This window comes from Perissodus microlepis, chromosome 14 (assembly GCF_051167445.1).
Source record: "Perissodus microlepis isolate ML-2025 ecotype Zambia chromosome 14, ASM5116744v1, whole genome shotgun sequence".
NCBI lineage: Eukaryota > Metazoa > Chordata > Actinopteri > Cichliformes > Cichlidae > Perissodus > Perissodus microlepis.
In genome coordinates this window covers 13119363-13139217 of record NC_140474.1, presented here as the reverse complement: position 1 = coordinate 13139217, position 19855 = coordinate 13119363, and the positions used below count along the sequence as shown (strand labels likewise).

At 41.2% G+C, this 19855-nt stretch overlaps 4 protein-coding genes across 13 annotated transcripts in view; 2 read left to right on the top strand and 2 right to left on the bottom strand.

Annotated features, from left to right (window-relative positions):
• The window catches only part of esamb (endothelial cell adhesion molecule b), a 55377-nt gene extending 53801 nt beyond the window's left edge, over window positions 1-1576 (top strand). The window contains exon 7 of the mRNA XM_084950851.1: window positions 121-1576. Within this exon, the coding sequence (XP_084806977.1) occupies window positions 121-592 (472 nt within the window). The 3' untranslated portion in view covers window positions 593-1576. The remainder of the gene's footprint in view (window positions 1-120) is intronic.
• acad8 (acyl-CoA dehydrogenase family, member 8) lies at window positions 1557-5957 on the bottom strand. Of its 2 annotated transcripts, XM_084950849.1 has the most exons (11): window positions 5802-5957; window positions 5120-5220; window positions 4728-4897; window positions 3979-4088; window positions 3757-3833; window positions 3537-3674; window positions 3312-3447; window positions 2810-2907; window positions 2548-2700; window positions 2346-2448; window positions 1557-2225 (listed from the first exon to the last, which is right to left on the bottom strand). In XM_084950849.1, exons 1-11 carry the CDS (start codon window positions 5914-5916, stop codon window positions 2170-2172), a joined length of 1257 nt encoding a protein of 418 aa, XP_084806975.1. In that variant the 5' UTR covers window positions 5917-5957; the 3' UTR covers window positions 1557-2169. The 2 variants fall into 2 exon arrangements, with proteins under 2 accessions (XP_084806975.1, XP_084806976.1); XM_084950850.1 differs by lacking the exon at window positions 5802-5957 and having other exon boundaries at window positions 5065-5220.
• Window positions 5958-6455: 498 nt separating this feature from the next.
• On the top strand, window positions 6456-11861 carry thyn1 (thymocyte nuclear protein 1). 9 transcript variants are annotated; one of them, XM_084950842.1, is made up of 9 exons: window positions 6784-7634; window positions 7996-8063; window positions 8386-8444; window positions 9595-9764; window positions 9848-9916; window positions 10063-10155; window positions 10227-10322; window positions 10398-10548; window positions 10633-11861. In XM_084950842.1, the coding sequence occupies exons 3-9, from the start codon at window positions 8396-8398 to the stop codon at window positions 10677-10679; spliced, it is 675 nt and encodes a 224-aa protein (XP_084806968.1). In that variant the 5' UTR covers window positions 6784-7634; window positions 7996-8063; window positions 8386-8395; the 3' UTR covers window positions 10680-11861. The 9 variants fall into 9 exon arrangements, with proteins under 9 accessions (XP_084806972.1, XP_084806966.1, XP_084806967.1 ...); XM_084950844.1 differs by having other exon boundaries at window positions 8342-8444; XM_084950839.1 differs by having other exon boundaries at window positions 7962-8063.
• Window positions 11862-13220: 1359 nt separating this feature from the next.
• On the bottom strand, window positions 13221-18372 carry vps26b (VPS26, retromer complex component B). Its single transcript, XM_084950836.1, has 6 exons — window positions 17659-18372; window positions 17039-17195; window positions 16141-16305; window positions 15686-15861; window positions 15461-15603; window positions 13221-14335 (listed from the first exon to the last, which is right to left on the bottom strand). Exons 1-6 carry the CDS (start codon window positions 17879-17881, stop codon window positions 14198-14200), a joined length of 1002 nt encoding a protein of 333 aa, XP_084806962.1. The 5' UTR covers window positions 17882-18372; the 3' UTR covers window positions 13221-14197.
• Window positions 18373-19855: the final 1483 nt, after the last annotated feature.

The window sequence follows — 19855 nt, the reverse complement described above, 5'->3', positions numbered from 1 at the left end:
GACAGTATTGCAGCTGCAGTGTCTGTTATCGTTTTACTTGAAGCAGTTCACTTCTGTTTTGTTTTCTGTCTCCTTTTTAATGATTTTTCTTTCACCCTCTTTCCTTGCTTTTTACCGCAGGGAGGACGCTCAGGCACCAAAGCGAGTGTCATGGGCAAAGAGCAACACAGGCTCAGATGGTATGTCCAAGAATGGCACCTTGTCCTCCATAGCCACCAGCCCTCAACCACGAGACCCCCATCAGCCCAACTTCCACTATCCGTACTCCCCGATATCAGCTTCAGACGCGAGCTCAGTGACCAACACCTACCAGCTGCGCCCTGGAGAAGCCAATACCTTACAAGGGCTTCCTGGCTACAACATCGGAGGCACGCCGTCGCGTAAACACAGGCGGCCTCCGAGTGCAAACGGGGCTCCTTCGCAGGTTCTCAGGAGCCCTGCGGTCACCAACCCCAAAAGAACTGAGGGGGCGCAGCCTCAGATGGCACCTCCACTCACTGTGTCCCCACAAGTTAGTTCCTCCACTCTGACACGCATGGGAGCTGTTGCTGTCATGGTGCCTGCTCAAAGCCAGGCTGGATCACTGGTGTAACGGCGTGGGAAGCAAAGGACAGAGAATCCCTCGCAGTGAAGCGCCCTTTCTCGGTGAAGGCCTGATAGGTTGAGAGAGAAGGAAAAACACGTGCTTCACTGGAACAAACTTTTCCTTTGGTTTGTTGACGAACCAGTGCAGCGTTCTTCATTTCAGTTTTCTTTTAAATGCTGCGATCAGGCTCATTAAAGAGAAATATATTTTTATTTCTATGCTTAGAAAGAAAAGAAGTGTTGATTTTACGTAGCAGCATACAGTGATATTGTAAACCGTAGCAAGCAGGATGGTTTACTCGCGATTGTCGTGCAATGTTTTGGCTACATTTCTATGATTTCTACAACTTCATTGTAAAGAGATTTTTCTAATTTCATTTTTATGTTATTTTACCTGGATGTGTAAAGTTCACTTTTCTCAGGCTAACTGCACTCGTTCAGAGCAAAAACACACAATTCAGACACTGAAAATAGTTTCTAGAGTTTCACATTTCTGGCCCACATTCATGTTCACATCAGGAAACAGTTTCAGTGTGGGTTGAAGACTGATAAGGACTCAAAACTTGATGATTTTGCTTGTTATGGTAGCTGGAATGTAACCAAAGTAGTGAGTATAAGTGTTAAAGGCGATGGTTTCTGACTATTTTGCTTAAAATTGCTGAGTATAACAAGATTACTGCAAACATATGGCAGAGCCAGTAGTGGAGACCGCTCAAGAAAGCGTCCATCCTCGATATCTGACCAATGTTTTCTGCTTGTTTGTTTTCATGATTTCAGTTACACTGAACTCTGGAGATAACGTTGCAATGATGTTCTGATGTTGAAATGCTACATGTAGCACTTTTAATGCAGTTCTGACTGTTGATGGAATTTTGTTTTTCAATAAAATGTTCTGCAGTATTTGACTAAATATTGATCAGTTCCAAATTTAATGCAAACAATAACCTAAAGGTGCTAAACTGCAAATAAAGTCCAATTTAAGAAAGCTTTATTTGGAGTGTAACATTTCATTATATAACCTTCACAGCACCTGTGACATATTTCTGTAATTCTGCAAAAAGCAAAGAAAAGGATGAAATACAGTAAAATTGCAATAATCATGAATATACATAAGGATTGAAAGACCACTTTAGGGACAGTGATGCTGGGATTTCATGAACTGTTACTTTTTCTTATTACTTTTTCCTCTGTCATCTCTCCGTCGCTGGTGGATGAGTTTAATTACCTGGGGTAAACCCTTCAAAGCAACAGACGGAGTGCCAGCAGGGTGGAGCAGTTGGAGACGAGTGTCAAGGGTGATTTGTGACAGAAGGATTGAAAAAACTACACTGAAGTTGGTTGTGCTAACTTACATTACATCTGATGTGGTGTCCACATTCAAACATGGGGTCTAAAGGGTTTATTTATGACAATGATGCTGATTTGCGAGGGTTATTAGATGGAGGGTGGGTGGATGAACATACACTCAAGTGAGGAAACATTCATTGAAACTATGATGTGCAGGGCAGCACCAGTCATACTGTAACAAACCAGATATGAAGACCATAACAACATGGTCAGTTTAAATCCAGAGGACGAGCTTTATCACGACTCCAACAGCAAATTTCGGGAAATGATCATCCTCATCACTTCATTGGTTCCTTTAAGGGAAACAAAAGCAGGAAACAGCATCACAGTTGCCTTACATGAAACCAAAGGAGCCACACTAAAATATGACAAAAGACAAACAAAAAGGCTAAAGAGAGAGAAAAAAACCTCACCTTCTAGGATCTGGTGGACTCTGATGTCCCGGACAAACTGCTGCACTGCGTAGTCTTTAAGGTAACCGTACCCACCGTGCATCTGAAGAGCCTGGTTGCAGATCTGTTGAATACAAGCAGGAAAAAACATAAAAGATCATTTAATATAGTTAATTTCATGCTTTTTAGCCAAATACTGTTAATCTTCCTTAGCACTGCTCACATTAAAGCACTCGTCTGTGGCAAAGAGCTTGGCCATGGAGCAGATGGCAACAGCATCGGGGCGGTCCTCCTGCAACGCCTGCGCTGCTTCACGTATCAAAAGGCGAGATGCAACCAACTTGGTGGCCATTTCTGCCAGTTTGAACTGAAGAAACTACCATATGAAAAGAGAGGGGGGCGCGCGTGAATAACAGTGGCAGGACAAGTATTCTGTTTCACTGAGTTTTCACTAAATAAACTGAAAACAGGGGGAACCTGCTTACCTGGTTGTTTGAGAGTGTTTCTCCAAACTGCTTGCGCACTAACAGGTGATCCCTCGCCAGCTGCACAGAAGCATGCGCCGCCCCAAGAGAACAGGAAGCTGGTGGCAGAGTGTTTAGAGGAAAACCGGTGAGTAAGTTGTTTGGCTTTGTTTTAAACGCCTTCATGTCAATGCCAAATACTGTGTGACCACAAATACTGACGGTTTGAGCTGAGTTATTACTGAGCAAACCACTGCTACTGGTCATTTATAAAAGTGTGTTAATCCAAATCTACTGAAACCATTCGTCATGCCTTAACCAACTCAAGGTTTCTTTAAAAGCATGCTGCACGCAATTTATGCACAAATCTGTTTCCCCCGAAGCTCGTTGAAGCCCAATTATGATGCTGATTACATACTGTTACTTCTAGCTTTAAAAAAATATAGATTTACATTGGATTGTAAGTATAAAAGACACACAGTTTTTGGATGCTTGGCTACTTGGGTGGTGTTTTCCTCCTTACCAATATTAATCCTGCCTCCATTCAGGCCTTTCATTGCGATGTTGAAGCCCTGTCCTTCCTCACCGAGCCGGTTCGCCACTGGAACCGCACAGTCCTCAAATATCACGGCCCTGGTCGGCTGAGAGTTCCAGCCCACCTGGAGGACAGATTGTTTTTAACAGCTGATTGGCTCAATTCTGCCATCTAGTGGTTGAACACCAAAGTGGCGCAATTGTGAAGTCGTACTTTTTTTTCTTTTTTGCCAAAACTGAGGCCGGGGGTTCCCTTCTCCACCACCAGACATGAGATACCTTTAGGTCCTTTACCTCCAGTTCTGCACATCACGACGTAGACATCTGTGTCTCCTCCTCCACTGATGAAGGCCTAAAAATTGCCGAAGAAATTAGAGGAGCTTGCATTTCTACAGACCTTAAATGACATGAGCGTACAGACAGGTCTGAGTTACCTTCGAGCCATTCAAGACGTAATGGTCGCCTTTCTGCTGAGCAGAGGTCAGAAGAGAAGCAGCATCGCTGCCGCTGCCTAAAACAAAGATCGCAGGTTGAACTTTAACTAAAGTACTCACATGTGTGGAAGAACAACATACATGTGAAACTAATTTCTCACATAGACAGCTGTGAATAATTTTACACAAAGAACTCTGCTGTCTTTTCGCATGCAGACTCACCTGGTTCAGTGAGACAATAAGAGGCAAACTTCTCCATAGAACAGAGATCAGGACAAAACTTTTCCCTTTGCTCTTTATTGCCATAGCTGTCTATCATCCAGGCACACATGCTGCAAAGATAAGGAGGACAGAGGAGATTAACATGCAAATAAATAAATAACATACACTCACTGGCCACTTTGTTAGGCATACCACTTCAACTGTTTGTTAACACAAATATCTGATCAGCCAATCACATGACAGCAACTCAGTGCATTTAGACATGAAGACACAGTCGAGTCGACCCAGTGATGTTCAAACTGAGCATCAGATTGGAAGAAATGTGATTTAATGATGGTGTTGGTACAATACGTGCTGGTCTGAGTACACAGAGTACCACTCCTGTCAGCTAAGTACAGCAAACTGAGGCTAGGATTCGCACGAGTTCACCAAAATTGGATAATAGAGATATGTTGCCTGGTCTGTTGAGTCTCGATTTCAGCTTCAACATTTGGATAATATGAGCAGAATTTGACATGAACAAAATGAAAGCATGGATCCATCCTGCCTTGTATTAACAGTTCAGCCTGCTGAAGTACCAATTATTTAAATGCTAAAGTGAACCTGAGTATTGTTACCGACCACGTTCATCCCTTTATGGCCACAGTGTACCCATCTTCCTGTATGTATAATCCAGACAAACTGACACCTGCTGTAAATATGGCACCTTTTAAAAATGCTCCCAACCAAAATAATCTTATTATTCATACTTGTGGATGCTGATGTAGGCTGTGGTGCTCACACATCCCGTGGACAAAGCCTCAAAGATGATCGACGTGTCCAGCCGAGAAAGGCCAGATCCTCCGACATCTGGCTGAACGTAAATCCCACCGAAACCCAGCTGGGCCGCTTTACGCATTGTCTCCACTGGAAAGATTTCCTGAGTGGGGAAGAAACATCTAACCATTAGCACACCCTGCCTAGTGCTGTTACTAGTTACTTACTGCCTAATACTTATTTTTATTTGGTTTTTTTCTCCTGATCAGGACTTTGGATTGATACAAAAGATTGCCTTTATATGAGCAAACATGGTTTTGAACCCCTCACATCTGTTGCTTTCACGTTTGATTAATAACAGTGTTTTAAGCCTCCTAGCTCATGCCTTTTGGTCCCACTCCGCCATGTGTGGGGCCATTTCATTGGCTGCAAAGTCAAAGGCCACTTTTTGAAACTCCTTCTGTTCATCTGTGAGTCCATGGGAAGCTGCAGACAAAGAGCAGAGGACATTAAATACAGAGACTGCTCTGTGTGCTTTTAACCATTACATACTGTTCATATTTCATGTCTTCACAGTCTGGCTCAGGTCACGTTTAACCCAGGCTAAGAATTCCCTCATAAGTGTCTACAGCACAGGTGTCGAACTCCAGGCCTCAAGGGCCGGTGTCCTGCAGGTTTTAGATGTGTCCTTGATCCAACACAGCTGATTTAAATGGCTAAATGACCTCCTCAACATGTCTCGAAGTTCTCCAGAGGCCTGGTAATGAACTAATCATTTGATTTAGTTGTGTTGACCCAGGGTGAGATCTAAAACCTGCAGGACACCGGCCCTCGAGGCCTGGAGTTCGACACCCCTGGTCTACAGCGTATTGTTAAACAGAGATTAATTTAGAGTATATAAACAGTCACCTTTTTCACTCACTATGTATTTATAAACCTATATTAATCTCTAGCTCTCTTCCACAGTCTTTGTCCTGCCTTTGTCCCTCAACCCCAGCCAGCTGTTTGTTGTTTTTAGAGATACTTGTATTACTTAAAGCTAGAAGATCTCGTTTTCTGGTACTTACGGTCGATGCATGCGGCTATTCCTCTTCTCTGTGAGTTTCCGTTTAATGTTACACGGTTTTTACATATTCTGGAACTCAGCCGGGCTATTCTCGATAGAGCTCCTACAGCAGCCATGTTTACCTCTACGGTGGTGAGCCACTCGGCAGCGGGACTGCTGGTCATTGTAGTTTGTAGTCGCACTTCCGGCTTGTTTAAAGGTGCCATATTGAAACGGGGTTCGTTTCAATTAAACGAAATGTTGAAAGTAAATATTTTAAACATTTATACATGTTTAGAAATTTTACTTTGATTGTTTAATCACATGAAGTAATTAATTTATGCTAGATAACACAAGTGAGTATTGATATTATGCTTATTAAAATTTTTTTGAACTAACACTGCATTTATTTGCTGTTATTTATTCAGATGTATGACATGACCAGTTTGATTATTACACTACAGTGTAGTGTCCATAACATTATTTTTTAATTGTATATCTTTTTAAATAATGATATTTAAAATGTGAAATGTAAATGATGGAAGCTTGTGTCTACCACTAATTTATTTTTTATTTTCTTCTTTTGTTAACGTATTGTAACAGCCACTATGGTGTGGTGTCCCTTTAAGACACCCAAGTCGAGGGTTGATGGTGTCATCAGTTTGTGCCACTGCTCTCTCTCTCTCTGGGATTATGAGGACACGTGCCTGCACGCTTGTGCTTAACGAGGGACGGATTTATGTTTTCTTCTCCAGACCTTTTATTTGTTTTGTTTGCAACGCTTGGGTTGTATGAACGCTGGGCGTTATGTTGTTGAGCCGCAGCCGTTCAGCCGGGCTTTTATATGGTTGTTGAAGAAGGCGTATTAAAGAACCACCGTGGATTACCGATACCAGCGTGGGTGTGTGTTCTTCCGACTAGCCTGCTAGGTGTTTTGCCGCCTCCTCTCAACCACGCAACACAACCCAACGTTACAGTATTCACTTATTTTGCCATCTGTAAGTCAATATTTCAGGTTCACATCTCGGAATTCAACTTGAGAAGTTAATATTTTGTCTTAATAACTCAATAACATCTCAAGTTAATCAAATTTTTTTTACAATTTACACTCTGCCTGGCAAAACTTATTTTGGAAACAAGCTTCCATAAAATTGTGAAGCTTGCATAAATTAATAAACAAATACCTTACTTAAGGACTTTATTACTGCTTTTGTTTACAATAGAAGACTATATTGCTGCTATCTACATATTCAGTCTTGTAATAATATGCCCTCACTTGTACTGCAGTGTATGTAGACTTTGTAGAAATTCATTTAGATATATATTGTTATGTAAAGAACTGCACAAATGTATATAGCTCTGAGAATCCTTTTAACCGTTATACATCAATACCAACAATTCTGTAGGCTTTAACACATAACATAACACTTTGTAACCTCATATTTACTTTCTTTATCACATATTCTCAGACTATTTATTTCACTTTAGTCGTTTCCACGTGTATCCTGTACACATTGAAAACTTACAATAAAGTTGACTTTGACTTAACTTACACCTTGTTTATTTGTAGGTTATAATAATAATAATAATAATAAAGGGGTGTTGTTGTCATAAAAACTGAAGTAAACAGGCAAACGAAAAATAAATAGACAATAAAATCCGATTCATTGAATTCCTAATAAACCAAAAGGCCTGAAAATAGTCACGTGTTCCCCGTACCAATATGGCGGCAGTGCTTCTACAGCGGACACACGGCAGTGGCTGGAGAATAAATCGAGTGCACCTATACGGTTTTTAGGTTACGTGTTGCAGGTTTTTCCGTGGGATTGATGGCTGGAGCTGTGCGGAGCTGAAGGTACGACTCCATGACTGATTATTACCGAGTTTATCGCCGGACAGTGCGTCACGTCTAGTTTGCACGCATTCCTGATGCTTCTGTGTTCCTGCTGCTTGTTAGTGTCTAAGCAGTTTACACATTTAAATAAGAGCACTTATTCAGAAAACATTTAATAATACCAGCATTAATATTGTTAACTAGTGCAGCGTATGTTTTTCTTTAGTTACAGCAAGCACTTGAGTCACACCAAATACAATTTGTGGTTGTGTTATTTAAGTTGAGGTGTTTCTAACCTTAAGTCTGCCACTACTGATGTAAACTGTGGTTATTAAAAATATATGTTAGCAACACTTCTCAAATGAAAACTTCCTACATGAAGAAGATCATCACGGCTCATTGGAAGACTACTGTGCTTACCAACATTAGTTGCGGCTGGACCAACTACCGGTAAATAAAGCCAAATTTATGTGATCTTGGACTCATTTTGAATTTTTAGAGTAGTCCGTTTGGGATTACATAAAGAGACAAGACACTGACCCAACCTAATGTTCTCCAGTTAACAACACTTTGTATGAACTTTAGAAAAGTATAAATGGATATAAATATAAGGGATGGAAATCATTAGTGGATAAAAGGAAAAAAATACTGATTGTCTGAGATCTTGGTGGGAGAGCTACCAGAGTACAAGTTATACCTAAAACGTCTTGTGTTTTTGCCCTCACAAGCTTTACAGAAACAAACCATCCAAACCTTTTGTGGATCTTTACAGAGTCAAAGAGATGCCACCAAAGAAAAAGGCCAGAGTCAGTAAAAGGAATGCAGGTTCAGGTAGGTAAATCAAATCACAGAAGAAAATCACCTGTCTGATATTAGAAGGTTAGTACACTCATCCTGGGCTTTCTAATGATTTTCCAGGGTAGAATATTTTATAGCTACATCTTTAATTAATTAACCAAACTATTGGGTGCACAAGTGTGAATTTATTTTGAATTTAGTCTCAATTTTATATAATGACTCAAGTGCATTCAAACACCCCCACTAATATTTGGTTGACTGTCCTTTAGCAAGCTGCACCTCAACCACACACTTTGGGTAGGCATCAACAAACTTCATGCATAATTCTGGCTGCATGTTTTACCACTCTTTTTTGCAGAATTGGTAGGGTTCATTCAAATAGTCCAAAAATGTTCAATAGGGTTTAGGTTGGGGCTTTGGGAAGGAGCTTAATGTTAACCTGCTTTATCCATTACAAAACCAGCTTTCACATGTGTTTGGCATCATTGTCTGATTGAAACACTCAATTGTGTCCAGGTTGATTTGAGGTGAAGTTGAACAATTTGGACATACTTCTCCTCCTTCATCATTCCATCTACTTTGTGCCCATGATGCTACCACCACCATGCTTGACAGTTAGTCCATGGCACTGTAAAACTAACTTCACTGTAGACAGTTTTCCTGTTGTTCCATTAGTTTCCGGTTCATGTTAGGCTTGAACCTTTTTGGTCCTTTAGTTGTTCCTGAACATCTGAACCAATTTCTGCTCATGTGAGGGTGACAGTGTGGGTCTTCTTCTAGAACCCAGGAAAGTTGTGTTTGCACTGATTATTTTGGAATCTGCACTCCTTTAGAAATGGCCCTAAGAGACATTCCCAACTTGTGTTAATCTACAATTCTATTTATTAGATGTTTACTAAGTTCCTTGGATTTTTCCATTGTTCTGAGTATTGGTCAATCCAATGGGTGCTGCCAAAGAAATTCACTAACAACATTGCAGAACCTCCAGTGCCGCTTATTATTATAACTTAAGCGCTTGTTCTTGTTTTTTAAAGTCATTACAGATTTATGCTGTACAATCACTCCACCCTGGAAAAAGAACGGTTCAAAGAAATCATTAAAAACACCAAATTATTGTGACATTCAACCCCTCGAAGAGTGCGTGTAAACACAGTTTTAACTAAAGAGTGCTTCCAAACCACAGGCAAAGATGATGACAGGGAGCCAGTGTCCCCAGCTTTGAAGAAGAGGAAAGCTGCAACTTCTGGTGGAAAAACTGACAAGAGCTCGGCGTCTTCTGGTTCTCCACAGTACAGTCGCTGGCTGATGAAGTCTGAGCCCGAGAGCCGCTTTGAGAATGGCATCGACGTAAAGGTATGGAGCAGCACCAGCTTTGTCAGCGCATTTTAAAGTGCGAGCTGGTCTCACTTGTCTGATGCTTCCTGTTCACTCTGCAGTTTGGCATCGAGGACCTGAAGGCTCTGCCTGATCAGACCAGCTGCTGGGATGGCGTTCGTAATTATCAGGTAGAGTTGCAGCACCGAGTCCTGCAAAAAGAAGATGTTTATCTGAAATAAGGAGTGCGCTGCTACTCCTGAAAGGGCTTTTCTGTCTCTGTTCACTGCACCACTGTGCAAATTATTTTTGAATTTGCTATGCTTATCTTCTGCAGGCACGCAATTTCATGAGGCAGATGAAAGAGGGGCAACTGGCTTTCTTTTACCACAGCAACTGCAAGGAGCCGGGGATAGCAGGAATCATGAAAGTGAGTCGCTCTTCTATATTTAGGTAAAGCTCGAGACGGGCCCGATGTTCAGCTTCATTTCCTCTTTCTAGGTTGTGAAGGAAGCTTATGTGGACCACACTCAGTTTGACAGGAAAGATGTGCATTATGATGCAACCAGCAAACCAGACGACCCCAAGTGGAGCATGGTAAGCTGAACGCATTAAGCGCAGTTAATGATAAGACTCGAGCGTGAAGGCTGAGCTCGTTCCCTTCTCCCTCAGGTAGACGTCCAGTATCAAAGGATGATGAAGCGTTTTCTTCCTCTGTCGGAGCTTAAAAAGCACCACCTGCAGCATCGCGCTAAGGGGGGGCCCCTCAAGGACATGGCGCTTTTTACAAGGGCTAGGCTCTCTGTGCAGCCTCTCAACACCGGTATGACAGAAGCGGAAAGAAAAAAGTAAATAAATAAACAAATAAAAAGAGAAATGGCTGTGAACACTGTTTCTTTCTTCGCAGAGGAGTTTGACTTCATCTTGAGTCTGGAGGACAAAGAGCCACTGTAAGGATTGACTTCACAACGCAGAAAAATCATCACAAGTACCATTGCTTCACTGTAACTGTTAAAGTTTATTAAAGATATTAAATATTTTTATTTGACATCATAGTCCAGATTCAATCTGTGAAAACAAACATGTGGTTATGACTTGAGTTTCTTGGAACTGGATGGAAAGCAGTGCCTCTTTTATAAAGTATAAACAGAAGCAGCATTAATTATGGCTGGCCTTTGCTCTCAGAGTAGCGTCAAGCATCATTTTATTGACGTTATTTAACTCATAATTTATAAACGGCATATATTATACGACTCCTGATACCCTTTCAACGCTCGTTTTATCACATGGGAGTAACTCGACATTGTGTGCTCGACTGCTGCCCGGTGATGACAGAGTGAGTGGGGAAAATAAAACCTGCAAACAGCCTATGTGCCATGGCCTTCCAGGTATTTGCTTAATTGCAAAAAAACCCCCCAAAATAACAACAACAACATGCAAAGGGCTCTTGGTAAATTTTCCTTTTTGTAGACTGCGGGGGACCCACATTAAATGAATTTAATGTGCTGAATGCTGAAAAGTACCTTATATAACCTCTGATGAGATGCTGGTTTGGAAGTATTAATGCTGTTGCTGCAGTGACTTAGGTAAGGTCCAGCTTCACAGGTTCTTATTAGAAGTGTCAAGTATTGATTAGAACGTGCTGACGTTGTTTTTAACAGCATAAGCACTGTTTTAAGTGTGAATGATCCTCATCAATAAACTGAGACCAGTTTATGCAGATTATTGCTGTAAATGAGAGCTAGGTGTCCACCTGTGACTGAGCAGTTTGCAGTTAGAGTCGACAGTTTCCAAGCCCAAAGGCAGTTCCTCAGGTTAGGAGTGAGACCCCCTTTAAATGTAAATTTGCTCACATCAGCAAAGCTGTCAATTTAGTTCTGATATGACTTCTTGAGAGGAACACTCTCCCTCTTGTGGGTCCCCAGAGCTCATAGAAACTACACCTTCCAGAGGTTCACAAGACGATGACCTTGAGTGTGAGATCAGCCAAATTTAAATCAGACAAGGTTTTTGATTTTCAGGCCCAGCTGCTGCCCGATGCCACAACAACTCCTGTATTATATCTGTATGTCAGAGTCAGTCAGATGGTGTAGCACCATTTATCTCCTAACTGACATCACTGTTATTTAAATAGTTTTTTTTTTTTTTTAAACTATTTCCAATTGATTTACTTGAATAATTGTGTATGCTGATGCAAAATAGCTGCTTTGAACAGCAGTGGCTGAAAAAGCCCAGCCTGCTTTGGAACCCGAGCCCTGGGGCACACTGTGTGTTTCCACTCAGGAAGTGTGCCCCAGGGCTCGGGTCACAAAGCTCCAGAGCGCTAATGACTGAATCAGTGTGTTGATATCTTCTGTGGTCTTTTCCACAGTCATAGTTTTATGAAACATTGTCTCCTTCGCTCTGGTTGTCACATTAGGATAACATCACCTTTAAGTTTTAAGCCTCGTCTTTAGTTGAGACCTTTCCCTTTACGTGTTTAAATGACACCTCAAAGCACATGCATGCATGTCCTCTTTCACCTGATGTTACTGTTGTTAAGATAAAACTTATAATTTTGACACGGATCTCCTAAGAACCCACCAGAACGTAGAAACCTGTTATAAAACAGATAAAACCGATATACAGACAATGTCTTTTGTGGAAATGTCCTTATAATGAATATGTGGTCCAGCAGAAGTTGCTGTGGCTTGCTAGCACTGTTGCCTCAGAAGGTCCTGAGTTCGCCTCCAACATCTAGCCAGGGCTTCTGTGCGTGGTTTGTATGTTCTCCCCATGTTTGCATAAGGTCTCTGGTTTAACCTAACCCTACCCTACCCCATGTTTTGAAGACATGCAGTTGGTAGAGTTAGATTAATTGGTCATTCTAAATTGCCCTGCGTCAGACTGGTGACCTGTCCGGGGTATACCCTGACTCTTGCCCTATGATAGTTGGGATAGATCCAGCCCTGATGAGGAAAAGTGGAAGAGAATGGATGGAAGGACATTTTCCTATGAGAAATTCAAAATAAAAATCCACTAATTTTGCAACTCATGAGAACTTAAAAAAACAAACAAACTGTACAGTCATGATGTCATGTGAAAAACTGAAGTATATCGTATCATTCAGTATCTTGTAAAACCACCTTCAGCAGCAATAAACTGATTATTGTCTGTATCCCTGTATCAGTCTCTCACATTGTGGAGGGATTTTGGCTCACTCTTCTTTACAGCATTGCTTCAGTTTATTTAGGTTTGCAGGCAGTCATTTATGCACAGCTCTTAGAGAGGTTAAGGTCTGGAGTTTGATGGGGCCACTGCAGCACCTTGACCCCCCCCCCCTCCCTCCCCTCCCTCAGTCACTCTGTTGCAGATCTGCTGACCTGCTCACTACTCTATAGCAGTTGAATGTTAAATAAATAAATAAAACTACATTAGCTGTAAGTACATTTTAATGAATGCTCAGGTTCATTAAGTCAACACATTCATTCATTTTCACAACAAAACCACAGAGAATTTAATTCATTTGGCATCAATTTATTAGACTTTTGGGAACAAGGAGTAATCGAGTAGCATTTTGCAAAAGATAGTTCTACTGTAACTTTCTCTGGTTAAAAGACTAAAATTATGTTAGAGGCAGGAGGATTCAATTAGCTTGATACACGTAGGCACAACTTTTAAGTCTCTAATAAAGAGGATACAGAAGACTTCATACTATCAGACCTCAAGACAAACACTTTGACATCCTTTCCTAACACCACCGGAATGCTGAGGTAAAGCTTATGGACATGAAACGTCATTTTGTAGCACTGTGTACTAGATAGTCTGTGTACACGAGCTGGAAACAGGATAACAGGTTTAACTGGCCTTATTTACAGGTTTAAAAACAAACGTGTGGATTAATACTTTAGCTCTCTCACTCAAACAGCAGCGAGAGATTAGAGTTTCCACTTCCATCCTTTTTTTGTGCAAACACACAAACACAGAAAAATGTGTTCAGCAAGGTAAAGCAGTGCAAAGTTATCTTGGATTTCTTGACCTTAGAACAATGTTAGGAATGCATTCATTAAACGTGGAATGTCGGAGATGCACTTGATGAGCATTCGTTTGAAATAATTATGAGATTAGAAATCAATTGATCCCAAAAGTGTTAGAACGTAACAAACAGAAGGCTTAAAAATTCAATTTCACATGGTTTTACACAGCGAACAATGAGACATGGGTTTACTTTGATTCCCAAAAAGAACCCCCCCCAAAAAAAATGCATTAATGAGGAAGGATAGGACCAGCAGCCTGAAGCCCATTTGAATGCCTCATGCAAACTGTTTCATAGTTCACACAGTTTTACCGTATGTCGGTCTCCCTTCTTTCTTTACCAGAAGCAGCAGCTACAAGTAAAGCAGCTGCCTCTCCAGATGTTGTACAGTTCACATGTACCCCCCACCACCCCAGTGCAGACCCTTTGTGAGTCCCGTGAGAGGAGAGCTGCGGCTCTACCCGCTCTCCTCTTTTGCAGCCTGTTCCAGTGCGCTCTCTGAAGCGGCTGATCCTTCGAACCTCTGAGAGGCGATGGCAGCCTGGTGAGACATGCTTTTCCTCACCACGTCCCCTTTTCTCCACAGTGTGATTTCCTGGAGGGGAGAGAAATCAAAGACAAATGTAAGGTGATGACATGAAGAACACCTCAGCCCATGACCTGTAAATGAAAGAAAAGGTACCAAACTGAGCACAGAGTTTTCCTAGCTCTCAAATGTGACTGATAAATGATTTTAGCCTTTTAGAACCAGTCAGTGGGACATCAACCAATAAAAGCACCACTACTTCTTATTAGCTGTCAGACTTGTTTTCTAGTGCAACATTTTCACTATCTAACACAGAAAAAAGCAGAGCTCCACAATAGCACATAAGGTACTGTGTTTAAGAATTGCTATTGATAAGATTTTACTGATGGTGTTCAGTTTCGAGGTTTCAAGCAGATTCTTTATTGATTACTGATCGATTTTCACCTACACAGGGTTTTGGTTTTTTTTTTTTTAGTGCCAGTGCAGCAGGTCTATTATCTCTTCAGCTCCACTGCCATGAAAAAAAAAGACATAAATAAATAAAACATGCCAGCACTAATAAAAGGCACTGATAAGCTAGGGGGCATAAGCTTTGGATGGAGTACAATTCAGAACAGAACCAGTTGGAACCTGCTCTCAGTTCCCACCTCTGATTATTCAGTAGCGCTAGCTGTAACTACAGTCAGAATCGCTACACACTCACAGCTCTATCATAGCCTGTACCCCCACATTTAGAAAGCAAACAACAGGAGGATGTTCGCCAGCTTTCTTAGTGAAACAGGGTTCAGCTGCCATTACAGCCTGGCTGTAGGCACGCTTCAGTTATTACAGTTACAGCTGTGACACAACAGGATGTAGCACTGATTGACTACATGCAGGCGGCTTTGTGTGCCTACAGTGGTAGTTGGAGGCTGAGCCTCCTCTTGAAGCCACACTGTCCTTTCACTCTGACACAATCGAAATACAGAGGCAGTCAAAATCAGAACCACATCCAGCCACAGCTGCACTAATGTCAGCCAGGCAGAGCAGCTGCAGCTGTGCCCACATCCACCAGCTGGATACTGTTTGAGAGCTGCCCTTCACAATGACTAATAAGCACTAAAAATCACTTTCACATAGATAGTTTTAAACTAGTGAAGTAGAAGATTCAGAGAAATGTAAAAATGCTGTCTGATGTTTTGCTTCCAGTCGTACCTGCTGTTTGAAGTAACGTCTCTCCTCCTCGTCAATCAAAACCAGGTTCAGGTAGTAGCGCACCGAGAACTTCTTGTTGATGTCTCGCATGGTGGGGGTCAGATCATATCCAGCCAGAAATAATCGGATGGGGATGGACTCTCCTGCAATGTTAAACACACTCTCAGAGGCTGAGCAGTGTTTGCATTGTGTGACTTGTTGAAACTGTGAATAACTTTTGTTTACCTCTGACCGGCGCTCCATCCATGATCTCGTACTTGGCAATAGTGTCATTTTCGTGGTAAACGCTTGGGCCTGTGCCTGTTGTCTCACGTTTGATGATGTCAATCTCCATGTGTTTAATCTTAATTCTCACCAGCAGGAAATAGATTTTCCCCACAATTACATCTTTCAGATGGTACCTGGAAAAAAAGAACAGAAAAGCACAGGCAACAACTGCGAATGAGATCTACAGTTTAGTCAATAACAAGCACAATGTTCAGTACATGCTTTTCATTTAAACTGATAATAAATCAATCATTGTTTCAGCCACTGGTTCAGTTTCTAAATAAATAAATGCATCTTTCACTTAAAAAGAGATGGTTTTGCTGATACTGTATAAAACTATTTCACTCTTAAATACAGCATAACAAGGGAAAAAAGTGAATGATAGTGGTTTGCTGCAGCCCTGCAAGCCTTACTTGGATTTGTTATACTCAAACTCGATGTGGAGGCAGTCCTCAATTCCAACTTCCATTTTAATGGAGGAGTTGAGCTCAGGATAGGTGCTCAGTGTGTGGACCACAATGTCCATCTCTTTAGTGATGTCATTTAGTCTTCTTATCACTGTGGCACGAAGAAAATATCTGAAAATAAAGCATACACGCAATGAAAAAAAGTGCCATTTCCTCCTTAGTAGAAAGTCACAACTACACACTAATTGACCATAATGTCAAATCCACCTGCCTATCCTATCGTTTACTGCTCCACCTCATGACAAAGACTCAACCAGATGTCTGGTTGCAACACTGAAATGCATATTCATAATGCTGCCACCTCTTACACTGGTAAAAGCCTACCTTCTCCCAGTGCCCTTCCAGCTATGACGCTGTCGCATTCATCTGTAGGAACTTTTGGTGGTGGACAGGGCTCACCATGGTCAATCTGACTAGTCTGACACGTTCAAGTCAAGTTTAAAGCATTTTCTGTTCATTCAATTAACAGAGTCCAACCCTATTACCCATTCACCTTGGACACGTTTTGATAGGTACTTATCACTGCACACAAAGAATACCCCGAAAGATCTGCAGCTGTCTTCAAGCATTCACAGTCTAGCCAAACTTGTCTTGTCAAACATTTGCAACACATATTAAGTCGTCACAGTTCACGTTTCACCCCTCGATTGTTGACACTGTAATGATTTAACGTTACTCACTTCCACCGTCATTGGTCTGAGCAGCGTGCATGTACTGCAAGTCAAATGCGGGCAACATCAAGCTTGAAAACTGCTAAGTTTAAGTGCAACCACATGACAGGCAGGTTAACAAGTAACGCGCTCACTGTACTGCTGATAAAACGACAGTGAATGATCAAACTTACCTTAGCTTGACATTCTGGCCTGTGTAGGACTCGTAAGGTTTCTCAACATGAGTGAACTCAAAGTCAAAGGTCTGGGACTGAGTTATTTCACCAGGTCTTGCGAGATCTTTCACCAGGGAAACAAATTCATGATGGTTTCCTCTGTCGTAATACAACTCTAGAACAAGAGGAAAGACAGTATTAAAAAAAAAAAAAACTATACTGAGCACGATTTTGGATACAACTGAGCTCTTGGACTTGTAATTGATTTTAGTGGCCAGAAAGCCGTACCATGTGAATTTTACTTTAACATGTGAATTTCACTTCTTAAAATCTATTTATGTGTCCAAGTTTTCACACAGCTCTTTCACAAATGTAACACTCAAGCAGAGATTGTCTGTGTTGCTTACAATTTCACTGCTGGAACTTTTAAAAGTCCAACTGCAGCAGATTAAGGACACTAGAGTGCAGCTTACAGGTGATCTGAAACAGGTCTACACAGGTGTAATATGTGGCCCCCTGTGTTTCCTTTCATGTCTGATATAAAGTTGAAAACTGAAGCATCTGTTTGTTTCACTGTTGAGGGATGCCTTCATGTTTCTTCAGCCCACAGTCTATCACTCGCTGCTATTTTTACATACCTATTTGTCCCACAAATTCAATTTTGATGCCGTGGTGCTCCAGCCTCTTCCCGGGGTTCTTCAGCGTCACATTCACCTTTCCACTGACAGTCTCGCCGTCGTAGAAAAGAAAATATTTGTCTTTCTTCCCATCTTCAGTTTTGTGTTCAACCTTCTTCCTCGTTTCGGCGTCATTCAGGACAACATCGATTTCTGCGCTTTGACCAAAACTAAAGAAACTCATTATAATGCTGCGTCCGCGCTAACTCTTTATCTTATCAAAGTGCGAGTTAACTGACTTGTTAGCACGCTGCACCGAACCTGCTAACGTTTCAAAGTAGAAAACAAGCGCACGCTAAGGCCTGCGGGGTGCGCGAGCTTGGCTGCTTCTCGTAGCACGAATTACACCGACTGACATTAAAAAGTCTCAAGATATGTCACAGAAACCTCCACACGAGCTACATGTCAAGCAAATTAGCGCTTCGATGCTAAAACACACAGTATCGTGATTAGCCGTTTTCTTTTTTTCTGCTCTCCGTTGCTGAGCCTGGATCTCACCGATAAACAGCCCGAAGCAGCGACGGATGGGTCTGCTGTTCACACAGAGCTCACCGCGTAAATGTATCTTACATGTTTGTTTTCTGTGGCTAAAACGACGAACGCTGTCAAACGACCAGGATGTAACACCAGCTTTCTTTACCTGCGTTAGCTGAACTACTTCCGGGTGGCGTTTTTTCACAGTAAAAGCGGAAAGAAAGGCGCGGAAGTCGCTAGGCACTAAAAGTGATTATGCTTGAACTACAGCGTGTTTAAGACCTGCAAGTGTTAAAAGGAAAAGAAATATAAATAAATTGCATTACAATACTACACTCATGCAAACAATATAAACATTTATAAGCACTTTCAAACCATTAGAAAAAATTATAAAAATACTTAAATTATCAGAAGTAAATAATAATAATAATAATAATAATTATTATTATTATTATTATTATTATTATTATATTAAAATTATAATATTATTATTATGTACAGCGTATGTAGTATGTATGAATGCTATTATATTTACACTGGCACTGGAAGCAAAATGTGAACACAACTCCAACACAGCTGTCATCTTTCGCACGCAGCAACTCACAATTGACCTTTGAGCGAAACTACGCAAGAGTTCTACGTCATCAGTATGTGCGACCTACACACACTTTCAGCAGCGACGCTTAGAATTCTATGCCCATAGACTTACTATTATGCTATATTGTAATGTACATAAATGGAATGTGTATACTGTAAATACACTATTTCATCTTTCTGTATAACTTATAGTACACTACTATAGAGGATTTGAATTGGATTTCATGAAAAGGACCCATGAATATATTTTCATAGATGAAGCAGGGTTCAATCTGGCAAAAAGGAAGCGGAGACGCAGGAACATAATTGGTCAACATGCCATTGTGGAAGTCCCTGGCCAGCATGGTGGCAAAGTAACTGCGGGGCTCTCCACTGTCATGCAAACCTGGGGCCATATAACACTGCACATCTCCTTACATTTCTGGGTAGTCTACAGGATATTATGGTTGCACATGAACAGCTGGATCAGCAAGCAGTGCAACCTGTATATGTCATTGTTTGGGACAATGTGAACTTTCACTGTGCTGTCCTGATACATGAATGGTTCACAAACAACCAGCGCTTTATAAATGTTTCCCTTCCACCTTACAGGCCCATCCTGAATCCAACAGAAGAGTTTTTCTCTGCGTGGATGTGGAAGGTCTATGACCGGCAGCCCTACACCAGGGAAACTTTACTGGAGGCAATAGAACACACCTGTGATGGGACAACTTTGGAGTCTAGTCAATGCTGGCTTCTGCACTCAAGAAGGTTTTTCTTATGTTGCCTGGCATGGGAGAATATTGCCTGTGATGTGGATGATGTGGATAAAGTCCTCTGGACAGGCCCCACACAAAGACATGATGATGTGGAATGAATCTGTGAATTACAGAAATGTGCTTTTAATTTAGTTTTATTTTTAATTAATTAATTTTTGTTATCTACATTCAGCACTTCATATCATTCTAATTATGGTCATTTGTTAAATAAACTTAAATATTTCCTGTTAACTACATGCCCTGAATGCCGTATCTTCAATTATCTGATGTAGTGTCCAACGAATATTCTGTGGTGAATATATTTTTACTTGCTGTGTGTATGATATAAA